Below are 15,740 nucleotides of genomic sequence, written 5' to 3'. Positions count from 1 at the left end.
GCTCCCCAGGATGAGAAAAGAATTCTGCTACCTAAGGAACTTGTAACACTCCTCCGTGGTGGTTTGGGTCAGCAACAGAGGAACACTGGGAAGGAGGAGGGGGAAATCAGGAACTCACATTTCACAACTTGCTGTAGCATACTCTCTCTAGGCAGGAGACCCCAGCACCAAAACAAGACATATTCAAAAGCACATAATCATATAAAGTCTAGCCAGTTTCCTTTCATGGTATTTCCATCTAAAGACACGAACAATGTTTTCTTTATAAAACAGTTTATAAAGTTCTAACATCCCAGTACTTGTAGTTACCTACAGGGAAAATAACTCCAAATATCACATCAGAGCAGCTCAGGCTTTTTTTAAAGACAAATTTTCTTACCACCCAGGAAGAAGCCAAGTTGTTCCAGGTGCACGAGTTTCCTATGAATATTGTTCTTTTTAGAGCGAATACTCAGGATTTGACAAGAGTAATATTCTCCATGTATAAAGACAGGATCTAAATGAACCCTATACATGTACTACTTACATTACCAGAAAACAATTTTGTTGAATTTCAAGAAAGAGAATTAAAGTATCGATGTAATTGATGTAATCATGATGAAACCAACCCAAGCAAAAGGGAGATTCACAAATTCTGCATTAATTAGCAAGAACATAAACGAAATAGCTCTGAGCACACGTTTGCTCTTTTTTGGCCTAGTTTGAGGATGATGATCAATGGCTGAAGCCTATCAGGAACATACACCAGCCTAAGGCATGGAGAGCTTTCCTTTAAAATTGGTGGATGTCATCAAAATGAAATATCCACTCAAAACTAACCCACCTCTCTGCTGTGTAACACACACAGAGTAAAAGAGCTCCAAGAGGGTAACTACCCTGGCATTACAAGAGTGTACTGAGCATCCCCTGCTGATGGGAATCCACAGCCCCACACCCCAAGGCCAAGCAGCTGCTTTTGCTCTATCTTGACCTTGCAAGACAGTTTCTAAGAAGTTCTGGAAACAGCTACATCCTCAACAGGTGTGAAACTGAGTAAGTCAACATGGTTTCCATACTCTGAAGGACAACAGAAACCCTTAATGAGGACCTCAGCTCTTCATTGGATCTCATTTCTAGTGTTTGCCACACTCTTTCCAGTTAAATAGTACACACACCTTTCCCTCCTGTGAATGAGTGTTCACTGTGAACAGACAGATTGCCATCCCAACAGTGGTGAGTATTTCTGAAGAAAAAGTGAAAAGTAGTTAACCATCCTGCTGAACATGGAAAAGAGCAGTGGAGAAATTGATTTTAAATGCAGCAGCCAAGTGCAGTTCCAGAAATACTTAGGACAACATGTTACACAGTCTCTGAAACACATTCTGCTGGGCCAAAGAAGAATCTGCTATAGGGTCTCTGGGATCAGCATCTCAGTTGTTTCTGCAGCTCTACCTCAAGTAATACACCCTATCTCTTTTTTTTTTTTTTTTTTTAATAGCTGACAGTAACAAGGCTTCTCAGAAACAGCTGGATGAGAAAAGCTTTCTCTGGCCTGCTCCTATGGACTTAATGAGGATCATATCTGCAGGAGCACAGGCCATAACCTCCAGATCTCTCTCTTTCAAGCAGATTATTTCCTATGGGGCTTTTTAGTTAGCAGTGTGACAGGGCTTATGTGTGTCTTCCTCAACTGATGCGGCTTCAACTTAGATTTCAGCTCTCCTGCTCTGAGAACCATGCCCCCACCTTCCTCCGCAGAATCCTTTTCCCTTTTGATGCCATCTCATGGGATAACGAACAACCTTCATGGTCTTCCTGCAGCATGGAACAAGGAGTAGTGCCATTTTCTCCCTAAAGAAATAAAAAGTCTTTGCCTCTTGCCCACCTACCTCTTTGTTACAAATACCTATGGCTCTCTAAAGTCATTCCAGCTCCAAAAAATTGTCATCTTTACAATGCTGATGCTTACAGTGTACTTTGTAGAAAATCAGTAAAATAACTGTAATAACTGGTTTTTTCCCCCCCCCTTCATTCTACAGTTCTGGAGTTGATTTTATTTTAAGATTTGGAGAAATTTTGATGGTAATCGTTAATGCTGCAAAACCATTGTAGGGGTTCTCAATTCTGCCTTTTCACCATGACACCTTAGGAGCTGGGAGCAAAAGACAGCTTGTACAGCAAGGAGGGATGCAAAATCATCAGGTTAACAGCTGAACTCAGAATCTTTGAGTCAACAAGGTGTAAGAAGGCACCTTCTGCAAAGCAATCACCTTTGAACAAGTCTGCAAGTAGATGAGATCAATAGGGACAATAAAAAGCCCAAGGAGTGTTTAAACTTCTTGTTTAAAGTGTGATAAGTTTAAAATGCCTATTTGTCTGAATTTCAGGGGAAAAAAAGAATCTCCAAGGTTCTTTCTTCCCAACAAGCCAGTCAGTTCATCACACTGAGCAAATAATGTCATGTCTAATTATTGTGGGAATACTCCAAAAGGGCTAATGTTACATGTGACGGTAAAAGGGTTTTGATTAACCAGAAATCATTTGGGAGAGTATAAAAGTAACTCTTTCCCCTTAATTCTTTCTGCCTTTCACAGATGAACCAAGCTCACCCCAGGCCCCTGCCAAAATCCGCCAGTATGAATTGGAGACAAATAATTTATATTATTTTATTGGTGAGCCTTACTGTAGTCAAAGCCCTGCCTAGAAGTTATCAGGACATAGGTAAGAATATATCTCATGTTTTTACTCTTATTCTTCTGTATAATACTGATGGCTGCAGTTTTGCATGCATAGTAATTTGGTATCTCGCTTTGCCCCCGCCAGATCTACATGGGTATTTTCTTATGGGTCAAAGACATACAGCAAAACTCTATCTGTATAAATTTCTTGTGATCAGTCTCAGATGTGTTGCTTCTTAACAGCTTGAGAATCTATGTAGTGTGCCGGACTGCCAGTGATTACTGAGAGGAAATTCAGTGAAGGGTAATTTAATCCACAGGAATATGGTTGCATCATGGATTTTAGGTACCCCAAAAAGTGTTGAAGTAAAGCCTGTGGTTCTTCCGACCTCCCTCTGCAGTCCATGAGGAAGTGAGACGGAGAAGTCCCAAGAGGGATGCTACCTCCAGGTGGCTATTCAGAGTAGTTAAGTTATGCTATTGTTCTCTATTATCCTTTGTAAGCATCTTACTCCCTCTCCATGGACCATTAAAGGAGCTGACAATGACCACGCTTCCCACTAAGGTTAAAATGAGACAACCCAAACCTCCAACCACAGTGCGCCATTCAGGTGCTTCTCTCACCTTACGTATTGTTAGCATTAGTCAACTTTTTTTCCATCTTTACAACTTCCAAATGAACTAAATGGCTCAACAGCATTAAACAGAACTGATATTTGTGTTATCTCATATTATCATTGTCTCAACTGACACCCCCATGTTACTCAGAGGCAGAAGCTGGCTTATTCCTTTGGTTCGTTTGATCCTTGTACACTGATCTCAGCTGCACTGACATGGGGGCGAGATGGTAACAGCTTTTGGGACAAGCCCCTTATATTTAAAATTAATGTCTCATAATATTCTCTGACAAACAAGGAATTCAAGAAATTATTGCATTTAGGTTTGCCCATTAATAAATGCCCAGTGGCAAAGGAATAATATTTGCACAGGATCTTCACATGGATTGGGCACAGATTTGTTTTCCTCTAGGCCAGTTTGCAACACGGACAGAAGGATGCAGCTCTGTGAGTTTTTGAGGAGCTTTGCCTACCGATGTAGCCCCCAACTTATCCCACGTTTTCTGCACAGGATATCTTTCATCTGTAGCCAAGGAGTGGTCAAGCACACCTTTCAATAGCTGAGGCAAGGTTAAAAAGTGTTTTGTAAAGTGCATGTTTAATCACATGAAGCGTGTCATCAAGGAAGCTGAACGCCCTCCAGATTTTAGCATATTCCTTCCCACTGCACTTGAGCTAGGCAGGGGAGTTATATCGGCCCTGTTACACTGTAGGTCAGAAACAAAGTGCTTCATGTGCTCATGGTGAAGTCAAATAGGAAGTTATGGCTTTCCTACTCCCAGTGCTACTACCCCAGGCACCAAATTAACTTTCTCCAAGACTCCAGTACCAAGAAAGACAAAAAAGGTATTTGAGGAAGCATTTAGAAAATGTATTCTATTCCAACTATCTTCTTTTTCAGAGGGAAAAAACAGCATTGGCCAACGTTTTTCTCAGCTGCAGGAGAATAATTTTAAAGCCATGTAAGTTGTCCAGGTAAAGCGTCTACTTGCAAATTTGCTGCCACTGAACACCATTGTGTCATTTGGAAATGAGCATGGACAGTGAGTCAATGACCGTTCTGCCAGCCCGCGGTGATATGAATCCTCTCGTTGTCTCACATGTAAAAGCTAGGCAATTAGGTTTTAGGTAACCAGCAGCAGGTTTAATACTGTGTGTTCTTCTCGCAGTGCCATGATCATGTTTGCTCAGTATGTGCAAGGAGGCACGTTTGGCAAAGCAGTTCAAATGGCCCAGGATGTGACAGCCCTTGCCAAAAGGTGTGCTGCTGCAGCCAGAGACAGCCCGGACTGCCTGAAGCCTTTAGTAAGCAGATTTATGCTTCTAACACAGCAGGCATTTTCAGAAGGACTTGTAATTTCAGTGCCTGGGTATGTGTTTTTCCAAAGAGGCATTGAATATGTCAGTAAGAGACCTGACTTCCTTGTGTATACTGACTCTTCCGTTCTCCAGGCTCTCATCTACAAAGCATCTCAAGATACGTAGAGGAAAACAAAGCCCCCCTCGTTCCCCCCACCCCAAGTATCACAGCATCTTTTGAAATCCTTGACCCATATCTTTCTCAAAAATGTTCTGAAAGTTGTGCTTTTACAGCCAGTGTAACAAAAATCAGCAAAAGCCAAATTAGCTATTTCTAGCAAGTGCAATATTCATAGGCATTTGTTGTGCTCTGTTAACTCACAGTCCTGGTTTTTGGTTGCGTCTGCTCCAACACATTTCTGGAGCTGGCAGACTGAATCATGAAACACGAATGCCAGCCTGTGTTTGGGTTCATTGCTGATGTGTTAGACACACTGAAACAAACCTGAATTAAAATAGTTCCCAGCCGAGGCAAAACCGACAGCCGGACCTGAGCCTCACTACTCAATGAACAAGAAACAGCCTTTTCATTGTACAAACCTGACTGTAACTAGGAAACACAGATCTCACTGCGTGGCAAACTGCAGTACACAAACTGGATGATCGCCTTGATCATTATCAAGAAAAAGGGTCTGAACAATGTCGTAAGTTCAGTGTTTCAACACCATTCCATTTGATGCCTGTCTTGGCATAACAGTAGGTATCAGAGTTTGAGAAACCATCACTTAGAGGTTCTAGAGCCTAGCCTGATTTTCACTGCATCAAAGCAGGAGGTAATAGAGAAACTGAGTTTATGCAGGTTGGGGTTTGTTGACTTAAAGTAGCCTCCTCAGAGAGCTCAGAGGAGTAAAACAGATTCCTTGCGCAAATTCACTTTTTTTCTAATTTTTCACAGGACAGGATTTTCCTCGATACAATATGCCAGGAGGAAAATCTTCCCAGGTTTACTGACTGCTGTGCTAAAAGGGATCCTGAAAGAAATGACTGCTTCCTCTCCCTTAAAAATTCATCACGAGGGTTCATGTCTCCTTTTGAAAGGCCAAATGCTGAAGCTGCCTGCAAAAATCATTCACAGCATCAACATCCATTAACAGGATAGTAAGTAAATAAATCATGGATTCGTTGCCTAGAAATGACAGTTAAGAGCCTGGAGACAGCAAGTGCTGAACCAAAAAGTGCAGTCTACGATTCTCTGTCATCTCCTACTTGTTTTCCTCCCTAATGTAAATTATTTGCATGATTAATCTAGCTGTTAATGTCATTATGTGAAACCTGTTCTGCCAACTTCTGCTTTGGATATAGGTCCAAACGGCAAACAATCTGGCCTATTTTATTGTAGCCTATGTAAAGGATGCCTCTGAAACCAAGGGCCTCCCTGGAGTCCTTGAAAGCCAAGCAGAAGCTTTGCTGCCTCTAAGCCGGACCTGGCAGGATTGGAGACTTCAATTTCCAGGAAAACATCAGCTCCATAAGAATTTTCCAAGATCAACGCCACACTATACACACTTTCAGTAGCTGCCCTTTTCATATATGGCAGAGGCTGCAATAACACTGCGGCTCCCTGCATGCAGGGGCTTACTCCCAAACCAAAGACATTTTTCTCTCTGTTTTAGTTTTATCTACGAGGTTTCCAGAAGGCACCCTTTCCTCTACGCCCCAACAATCCTCTCTGTTGCTATCCGGTATGACGAGATGATGAAGAACTGCTGCAGGAGTGCTGAAGACCCCACTCACAACCTGGAGGAATGCTTTCGGAGACAGGTATTTCATCACAGGGTTGTAGTTTAATAACATGCAACTGGCGACTTCCCTATAGCTAAGCAACTACTGAAGCAGAGACGTCGGTCATTTCCTTTACAGCATCTGAACCTGATATTAGAATTCACTTTGTTAAGGACAAGCTGAAACCAAACTTAAATGCTCTCTGGAGTTATAGCTTGAACTTCTAAATGGAAATGCTAGACTGCGGGCTGTGGGGCAGATATAGCTTTACAGGGAGCACAAGGCAGTCCCTGCACCCTGCAATTGTTGCCCACCCCAACTCTGCTCCCTGCACTGGGTTTGTCATAAGGATGCCGAGGTGCTATGCATCGTACAGGTTGATAGCCCCATGACACACCACCTCCTGCTTGGCCAAGCATTCGCACTGCAGAGACGTGCCCCACACACAGCCAGTGTCAGAAATTCAGAGCAAATGACCTGTAACGGTGGAAATAAGGATGGGGAACCTGCCCTTGCTGAAGGGTTGAGTACGCCTTGCACACAGCATGGCTGGGTTGCAAGTGATGGCATGGTTTAAGGCTAGCTAATTGTCGTGCAAAGCCAGTCACATCGCTCCCAGATGACAATTCCTTCCCCTGTGCTAAAAACACTGAACTATTGTCTAAAAGCATTCTGGTTTCTTTTCACAGAACAGTTAGTTAATACATGCTGGTGACTAAACAGCAAGCACCACAGTTCACATTGCAGCTTGGACAGCATTTTTCTTTCACTATTAAAAAATCCCTGTTTAAAAAACCTGTCACCGCAGTAGTTCTAGCGCAAAGCATTGTCTTCTCTTCCACTTTCATGGTCTGCAACTCCTTTCTACCAGGCACCAAAGGTGGTGAAGCCAGTAAAAGAAGACAGCCTGAGGCAGGAACACACATGTGGAATCTTGAAGAAGTTTGGAGAAAGGACCTTAAAGGCTCTGTGAGTCTTCCCTACATTTATCATTATTTTGAAATAAAGCATGGGAGTCGCATGTGGCTGGCTCCACACCTGCACACAGCACAGTGCCCCTGAACACCAGCCATGTCGGTTTTGTGTGCAGGTCACTAGTAGCATCTCACAAGGAAGGCAGATTGGGAACACAAATTTATGCACGATGGCAGTCATCATTTCCTTACAAACTGCCATTAGCTTTCAAAATCCAAACCCAAAGTTTGAAATGAACGCCTCTCCCTGAGATGAAAGTTAGTGATTGGGAGCAAAATATAGCTAATCTCCCTTGACCATTTTTGACAGAATGTTGCTTCTGTAATTTCATGCTCGCCTACCACATTTCTTTCCACCATTTCACACTGAAATTCACCTAGAATCCTTAGCTAACTCTGAAATTCTCAGTTATTGGCTTCAAGGGACGTTTATTTGGTAACTTCAGTGGCAGCAGGGAAAGACCATTCCTGAGCAGTCCCGATACCGTCGCCACAGAAAAATGATGATAGCTGTCACAGTCTCGCACTGCGAATCTAAACAATAACTATTTTTCTTCATTGCAGGAAACTTGCTCAGATAAGCCAAAAATTCCCTAAAGCTGATTTTGTTACTGTTAACAAACTTGTGACGGATATTGCTAACATGCACAAGGATTGCTGTCGTGGAGATATGCTGGACTGTATGCGTGACAGGGTAAACCTCATTTAATATTTATGTTCACAGACAGGGATTATATTTTTTTGCTGTTTCCAGATTTTTTTTTTTACCTCTTGTGCTGTACTGCTTGCTCTCCAAAGCTGGAGTTTAACTCTCAGTCTAAAAACCTGGCTGATTTTCCCATTTGAACTTTCCTGGGTTGAAGCCATTGAGAAGGGCAGAAAGTTCCCTTTGGGACTAAAACGCCCTTTGCTGCAGGTTTGGTTGCAGCTCCCAGCTGTTTCTATGTATTTTCTGTGCAGCTTTCCGCAGAGCGCAGTATCTGCCTGTCCTCTGCTTTCTTCTAACACACCAAATCCATTTCTCTCACCTCTTGTCTGCGGTGTCTAGCTAGACGGCTAGCGTCTCGGTTGAGGTGGTTACCAATGAGCGCCTACCGTATGGCAAGCAAGGTGCTGCAGCAAATGGATCAACAGGACTGCAGTCTTCTTCCTTGCTCTGCCAGCTGTCTGTTGCACAGCTTCAGCCAGCCACCCCTGCTCTTTGGGAGCCACCCTCTCTGTCTGCAAAATGGAGATACAACCCCTGATCCAAAACCAAACCAAACACCAAAATGGGGTAAAAATTCCTTCATTCCCTTTTTTGCTTTACAGGAAGAGATTCTACACTACGTCTGCGCAAACCAAGACATCCTATCCAGTAAAATTAAGAAGTGCTGTGAAAAGCCTCTGTTACAAAGAAGCGAATGCATAGTTAATGCAGAGAATGATGATAAACCTGAAGACTTGTCCCCCCACATCAGGGAGTTTATAGAAGACAAAGGAATATGTGAACGTTTTGCCCAGGAAAAAGATACACACTTAGCCAGGTAATGTGGCTCTTCCTCTACTGTTCAACTTTGCTGTTTCAATACTTGGGTTGCAAGGTGACACTTTGGATGTTAAAGCCCAGCTCATCAGCCTCAGGTCTGTCTGGGAGCATGTAGGCATGGGATGCTGTGAAAGCTGATCTTAGTAAAACACCACTCAACCCTAGAAGGTGTGGAATGGGAACCAATGCAGAACAGGGCACTAGTGTTGTTTCAGAGACAAAACCAAAGAGGTGCACGCGAAATTCAGTAACTATCAGTTCTGATCTCAGGCCCAAAATATAGCTTTGATATAGCTTATAGCTTAAGCGGGAATTGAAAAACATCATGTCTTGATTCAAACAAGGTTGGTCCATTTCTGTTCCGGCCGTGTTCCTTTGGGCAATGAAGTCCTGATCCTACCTGTTGGAAGCTCCGGCAAGAATGCCATGGGCTGCAACAGAAACAGCACAGAGCTCCAAAAATAGAGAATTCACTTCAAATAACATATATCAGTCCCGTTTATGACAAGCGCAGCTAATTGATCTAGCACAATTGCTATGTAGGGTGACCGCTTAAGCAGAGCTAATCTTTTCATCTACTATGAAATAGATCTGTTACTGGAAATTATTTCATTTTTTAGACAGGATTAAATAAAGAGCAAAACCCCAAGCCCCACAAAGCTCTCAGCTATGCTTAGACTTGCTCGGGCAATGCTGGGCTCTGTCAGCTGTGCTTTGTTCGGGCTCAGTCCCAGAGCTGCTGTGAAACTCTCCCTGTTCCTCGGGATGTCAGACACAACTGGCCTGAAAGCACCCCTGCCGTCCTTACCACCCCGAGGGTCAGTTGTCTTGACTTATCTCTAATTCCTGATACTCCACATATTGCAGGTTTCTGTATGAATATTCCAGGAGACACCCTGAATTTTCTGCTCAAATGCTTTTAAGAATTGGTAAAGGCTACGAGGACCTGCTGCAAGAGTGCTGCAAAGCTGGTGCTCCGGACAACTGCTGCAGCAGAGGGGTGGGTGCCATCAGGCTTCGCCCAGCGTGCTGCTGGATCCAAGCACATGACTATTTGACTGGTTCTGGCTAAATAGGGAGTATCCCTGCTGCAGGTCTAGAGCCACAGCTCCTGTCACAAACCCAGCAAATATTACAAGGCCTGACTGATTCCCATATGGAGAAAGCATCAGGAGAACCTTTGCAATCTTCGTTTGCAAAGCAGTTTAACATGGATAGACAGAGATGCTGGGGAAAGGGATGAAGCTGACATTTCTGTAAGCCTTGCACCCCTTTGGGCTCCCTGGCAGTGCCAATTGCTCTCTTGCAACTGTACGAGGCGCTTATGGTCATTGTCTGAGATAAAGACACTGGCGCTGCGAATATCTGAAGTTAGGAGCTACCCTGTGTCTCAGACCTAGCCTTCCACCAGTTATAAAAAATTAAGTGTTTCAAGGTGATTGAAGGTGGACATTGATCACATCCAGGCATTTTATTGAGGTTGCAGACAGATGAAGACTTTCTAATGGAATTAAAGTTGGGTGGTATATATCAGGTGAGAGGTATCTACAGATATCCAGGCCTTATCATGAGGCAATAGGGCATTCTGCATTCCACCAACACAATGACACCTCAAATGAACTTATTTTTTTCAGGAGGAAGAACTGAAGAAACACATTTATGAAACTGAAAGTGTCATGAAGACAAGCTGTGACATTTACAAGGAGAAAGGAGATTACTATTTCCAAAACGAGTATTACTTTTTTATATGCTTACCTTACTCCTGCACCAGCTGGGCACAACTCGGGCTGAAGTACAGCCGCAGGTGTCAAAAAAGCTAGGCCAAAAGACACCACTTGAAGATTTGGGCCAATTTATTAATGACTTCTAGGATATGTTTTTCTCTTTCCAAGACAATTTTCTGGCCTCTCATGAGTTGTCTCCTTAACCCAACTCACGAACCAGTGAAGTGACAACTTGATCAGTCTCCCACCCGTGTTTCCTATGATGCTCTTGCTTTATAGCCACATTTTTGAGCTGTGAGCTGTAACTTAAGAGTCATAAATTTGGCCCAAAGACCGTTGCTGTGTCTTTTGCAGAAGACTGCTCTATCCAGCTCCTGCAGCAGATGTAAACTTTAACAACTGTAGCAAAAATCAAACTATGATAGACAGAGAAAAAAACCAAACTAGCTGAACTGTGAAAAACCACACTGTGCTTAACGGCAGTGTGCAGGCACAAGCCTCCTGGAGAAGCTTTGCCCCTGATTAGCCGTGTTAATAAACACGTGCCTAACTTAAAGTACATGAGCAATCTCAGTGACACTGCTGAACTGCTCTTATACTTGAAGTTAGGCTTCAGCTGGCCTTCTCTGGGGAGTCGTATCAGACTTTTTGCACCCCAGCACATGTTTGATCTTTAAAAGTCCACTGGAACTAGATGTTTCCAACAAACCCGGTGGGCTGCTTCTGCCTCTTGTATCAGTTGTTAACATTTTCCTGGCTGTGATGGTTAATAAGCACAGGTTTTTAAAAAAAGAAAAAAAAACCCCACATGATGGTCAATAAGCATAGGGGGTTTTAAAAGAAAAAAATTACAAGTGAACTTTTTTGAGCTTATCTAGTATGCCAAAAAGTCACTTGAGTTAAATTTTGCTGTTAAACAAGCGCCCTACAACTCCCAGGGAAATTAACGGCACAGTAAAAACTTAGGTACCATCTCACTAAGATGGGCCACCAATGCAGAACTAGCGATGCTATCGTTAATTTTATTTGTTTAACCCAGTAAGAGACTGATCAGAAAAAGGAGAGAGCTCAAAGAGAGTGTGCTTACACATGCCTACCGGAGTTTACAGGCACCAGGCTTAGTCCTGCCCTTGTGCTGACGAGTGTTCTGTGGGGTTTGGCTGGAGCTTGACGCATGCAGATGCAGGGGCTTGCTCACTGCTGCCTGGTGAAACAAAACCCCCAATATCAAACAAATTATCATTTCAGGCTCCTCATGAGCTTCACCAAGAAGATGCCTCAGCTGACATCTGCGGAGCTGATAAAATTCACCAAGCAAATGACTACAGTGGGATCCAAATGCTGCCAGTTAAGCCAGGACAAGCTCCTGCCTTGTGCCGAGGAAAATGTGAGTATTTTTCTTTTGTATCTTGGTCCCATTTTTTCTTTAAACTCTGCCACAAGTTCTGCTGCCAGCAAAGTCGAAGAGCTTGGAGTAAAAGTCAGTGAGAAAAATGTTCACTGAGCCATTGAGCTGGCCTGAAGATGTAGTTCCACACCACATAACTCAGCATCGGTGAAGTTAATACTTGAATTAAACTGCAGAAAATCATCAGGCTAGTGCAGGGCAGCTAACCGTTGCGCAGTGCAGGCAATCCCACCCTCTTCCCTCTGAAGCTAACTCTTGTCTGAATTCATCCTTTCTAGATGCTTGAAGCTGTAGGGCTCTATGGAAGGGATCAATTTTGTATAGCTATTCCGTAAGAATTCTCTAGGCCTGTAAGCCAAAGTACTTGATCAGCTTCAGCCCGTATGCCAGCCATCCATTTGTACCACATTTACAAGAGCAGCCGAACATACCCACAGAAACCCTGCTGATGAAAACAAATCAAATGCAAGCATAGTTTTATGAAAAAATCACATCATTTCTACATGCACAGTCCCTGAAACTGCATATACATATTTACTCTGAAAAATCTGAGCCATTTTTGCACGAACAGAAGTCAGTATTCTGTAGATACATAAACTGTTATCTATCTGACAAACAAAATTTAATTTACATTCTCAGGGTTTTTTTTTTATAACTTTACTAAAAGCAGCATGTATTTCAGGGACTTCTGAAAACAAAAAAATAAGGTGACATTTTTTTTCACTTCTCTTGGTAAAGCTGGATCTCGTGCTTGGAGAAATATGTAGAAGACACCTGACTGATCCTATAAACCCAGGAGTTTGCCACTGCTGTAGTAGCTCCTATGCTCTCAGGAGGCCGTGCATGGGGAAACTAGAAATTGATGAGAATTATGTGCCCTTATCATTGACTCCTGATCTGTTCACTTTCCATGAAGATTTGTGTACGACTGAAGAGGAAAAGTTACAGCACAAGAAGCAGGAGTAAGACATGCTTGTTTCACGCTCCTACCCCTGTGTTTCTTATCTTGGCAACATTCACCTTTCCCTCGTCTGTTCTGGCTGCCTGCCTTGTTTTGCAATATTCCATTGGAAAAACAGCCATGCAGCCCTTGATCCTTTTCTTCCCTCTCATGCTAGTCCCAGTTTCTTCTGCTGTCTGGTTCAATCTATATTTACTCATCCTAGATTAGAAGAAAGTAATTTTCAGAGGTGGGTAGCTGCTCTGGAACACAGCTCACCAGAATGGACACAATAGACGCCCCAAGTTAGGTCTGATAAACATGACCTCCCACTGTCCTTGGTGGGGACTACACAAGGCGCTCCTTAAAAAGATACCAGAAGAACAAGGAAGCTACTGCCTAAAGTGCTGCATGACCTTTATGGCTTGCTTAGGGCTCCTTCCCAGAACGGGAAAGCCCCTACATTTTCCTCATCCCATACACTCCTCGAGTCTCTGAAAAGCTCTGGTGTTTGGTTGCCTTGGTTAGAGAACACTTGCATGGTAGACCCCGGCCATGACAGTCACAGTCACCACAGAAAACCTCTTTGGCCATTAACTTGTGCCATGGTGAGCCCACACTGCCCCGGACCTCCTGGAGTGCTATGGAACACATACACCATCTGCAGCACGTATTCATGGATATTGATAGTGGAGCAACTCCAAAACCAAGCACTGATATTGTGTTTCACACAGGGAACAGGGCACATCTTTGCTCCCTGCTGAAAATATGTGTCTGGGTGGCAGATAAAAGTGAAAAAGCTGTAAGAAGGAAGTGGGCTGTAACCAAAAAGGCACTTTGCAGGACTAGTGTTGGAGAAACACTTCCTGAGCGGTGTGCTTACTCCCCAGCCTCACAGGGCTTGCTTTGCTTTTCCTGCAGAATGCTCATCAACCTCATCAAGTACAAGCCCCAGATCACGCAGGAGCAGCTGAGCTCCGTCACAGCCGCCTTTACTGCCATGAGGGAGCAGTGCTGCAAAGAAGCAAGCCACGAGGCATGCTTCGTGAGAGAGGTATCGTTTCTGTTTTCACTCATACATTCTAAATCAAAACAGAAACATGGAGTATATATAAAAGTGTGAATTTCTCCGTTAAGCAGCAAACCCAAAGCCTGGCTAGCCAGAATTCCTGCAGTTACATTGCCAGAGACAAACTTTATGACCTGCACAAGTACATGTGTGTACCAGTTAAATGATCACTAAAGAACTTGCCTAATTAGTCTCATGTTTATGGGCAGCAATTTATAGATAGTGCTCAGCTAACATCCTTTGCTTCTGGGGAGTCACTGGGACTTGCTGTTGAAGGATGCGGGCAAAGGTCTTTCCCTGGCTGACAGTTCTAATGGAATTTCTCTTGAAAAATTCCTCTGCAATAGGGAGAGAAAGGATATATTCCGATTCTAGGTCAAAACATTTTCCCCGTTTATTCTCCCTACCGCGGTCTCCTCCTTGCCCTTCCTATGTAATTTTAGCTCACTGAACTTCATACCACAGAGCTACTTTGGCCTCTTTCTACCCTCCAGCAAATCTGCTTTTGCCTACTTCTCCTCCCTCCCTCTCTTTGATATATTCCTTAACTGAACTTTAACAAACTATCCACAAGCCTTGATCCCCCTCTCTTTTAATCTTTGCCTTGCTTTGCTTTAAATGATAAAATACAATCCTTTTAGATTAGATAAGAAATTTCCACCTCTGAGTACACCCAAAGAGTGTATCTGCAAAGAAGCATTCTATTAACTCTTTGTAATAGAACTGTCTTTTAGTATTTTTCTGACAAATATCAAATCTTCCAAGACAATCTGAGCTGAACAGTAGAAGTAAAATGTATATTAAACATAATGAGATACGTATATGTGCGCTGCATATACAGGGTTTGTACACAGCTTGCAATGGTTATAAAACATTACCTACTGCTGCCATACTTGTGGAACTTGTTCACAAGTACATTATCTTCCTGCTTCTATTGCTCATAAATATTTTGCTTTTTTTTTTAGGGTCCAGAACTTATAAAAAGAAGTGAAAAAATGTTGTCAGCATAAAGAGCTTGCATAGCTTATTGGAAGATACTTACTGAACGATAGGAAGTCACACAACCTTAACTGTGAGCATAATACCTTGTCTAAACGTTCATGAAATATAAACAGGAACATATAAATTGTCATAGTGGAGAAAACTATGTTGCAGCTCTTTACTTACATATCTAATGAGGTCGTGATGGTTTACCAGCTAGAGCTCTGCCACATCCCATCTGCTGCTGTGAGCGAGGTGAACGAGGTGCCTCAGAACAAAACATCACATTCCCACATCAACCTGCTGAGCTGTGGAGCTGTAAAACCGGCCTGATTGCAGAGCTCAGCTCACCTGAAAATGAATTGTGCTTACCCATTTTTTTCAGACATGGGAGAAACCCGTACGCAAACTTCATCTCTGGCCACTATCACTGATTCAGAATGATCAAGAGTATGTAAAATCTAAACCAAAACAGGTGACTTAAAGCCAGTTCAAGTCCAGGGAGAGGGCCCATCACCTTAAAGCAGGGGTACTCAAACTACGGCTCGCGGGCCAGATACGGCCCCCCAGGGTCCTCAATCCGGCCCCCGGTATTTACAGACCCCCACCACCAGGAGTTGGGGGGGGGGAAACCAAGCAGCCGCAGATGGCTGCCTGCCACTGCATCCGCGCGCCGGCCCCCTGGTTAAAAAGTTTGAGGACCCCTGCCTTAAAGAAATCCACTGAAATAGTAAGTTAAATGGATAGAAACTGAGGGTTTC

At 43.3% G+C, this 15,740-nt stretch overlaps 1 protein-coding gene across 1 annotated transcript; it reads left to right on the top strand.

Moving 5' to 3' along the window:
• Positions 1 to 680: 680 nt before the first annotated feature.
• LOC119153020 (alpha-fetoprotein-like) lies at positions 681 to 15,539 on the top strand. Its single transcript, XM_037398930.1, has 13 exons — positions 681 to 4,755; positions 5,489 to 5,731; positions 6,025 to 6,050; positions 6,171 to 6,409; positions 7,173 to 7,324; positions 7,894 to 8,023; positions 8,641 to 8,855; positions 9,725 to 9,918; positions 10,481 to 10,589; positions 11,830 to 12,076; positions 12,722 to 12,951; positions 13,156 to 13,183; positions 13,492 to 15,539. Exons 1-13 carry the CDS (start codon positions 4,448 to 4,450, stop codon positions 14,050 to 14,052), a joined length of 2,682 nt encoding a protein of 893 aa, XP_037254827.1. The 5' UTR covers positions 681 to 4,447; the 3' UTR covers positions 14,053 to 15,539.
• The last annotated feature ends 201 nt before the right edge of the window (positions 15,540 to 15,740 follow it).

The sequence above is a fragment of the Falco rusticolus genome, chromosome 1, assembly GCF_015220075.1.
Source record: "Falco rusticolus isolate bFalRus1 chromosome 1, bFalRus1.pri, whole genome shotgun sequence".
NCBI classification, from domain to species: Eukaryota; Metazoa; Chordata; class Aves; order Falconiformes; family Falconidae; genus Falco; species Falco rusticolus.
This window is presented reverse-complemented; position numbering and strand designations above follow the sequence as displayed.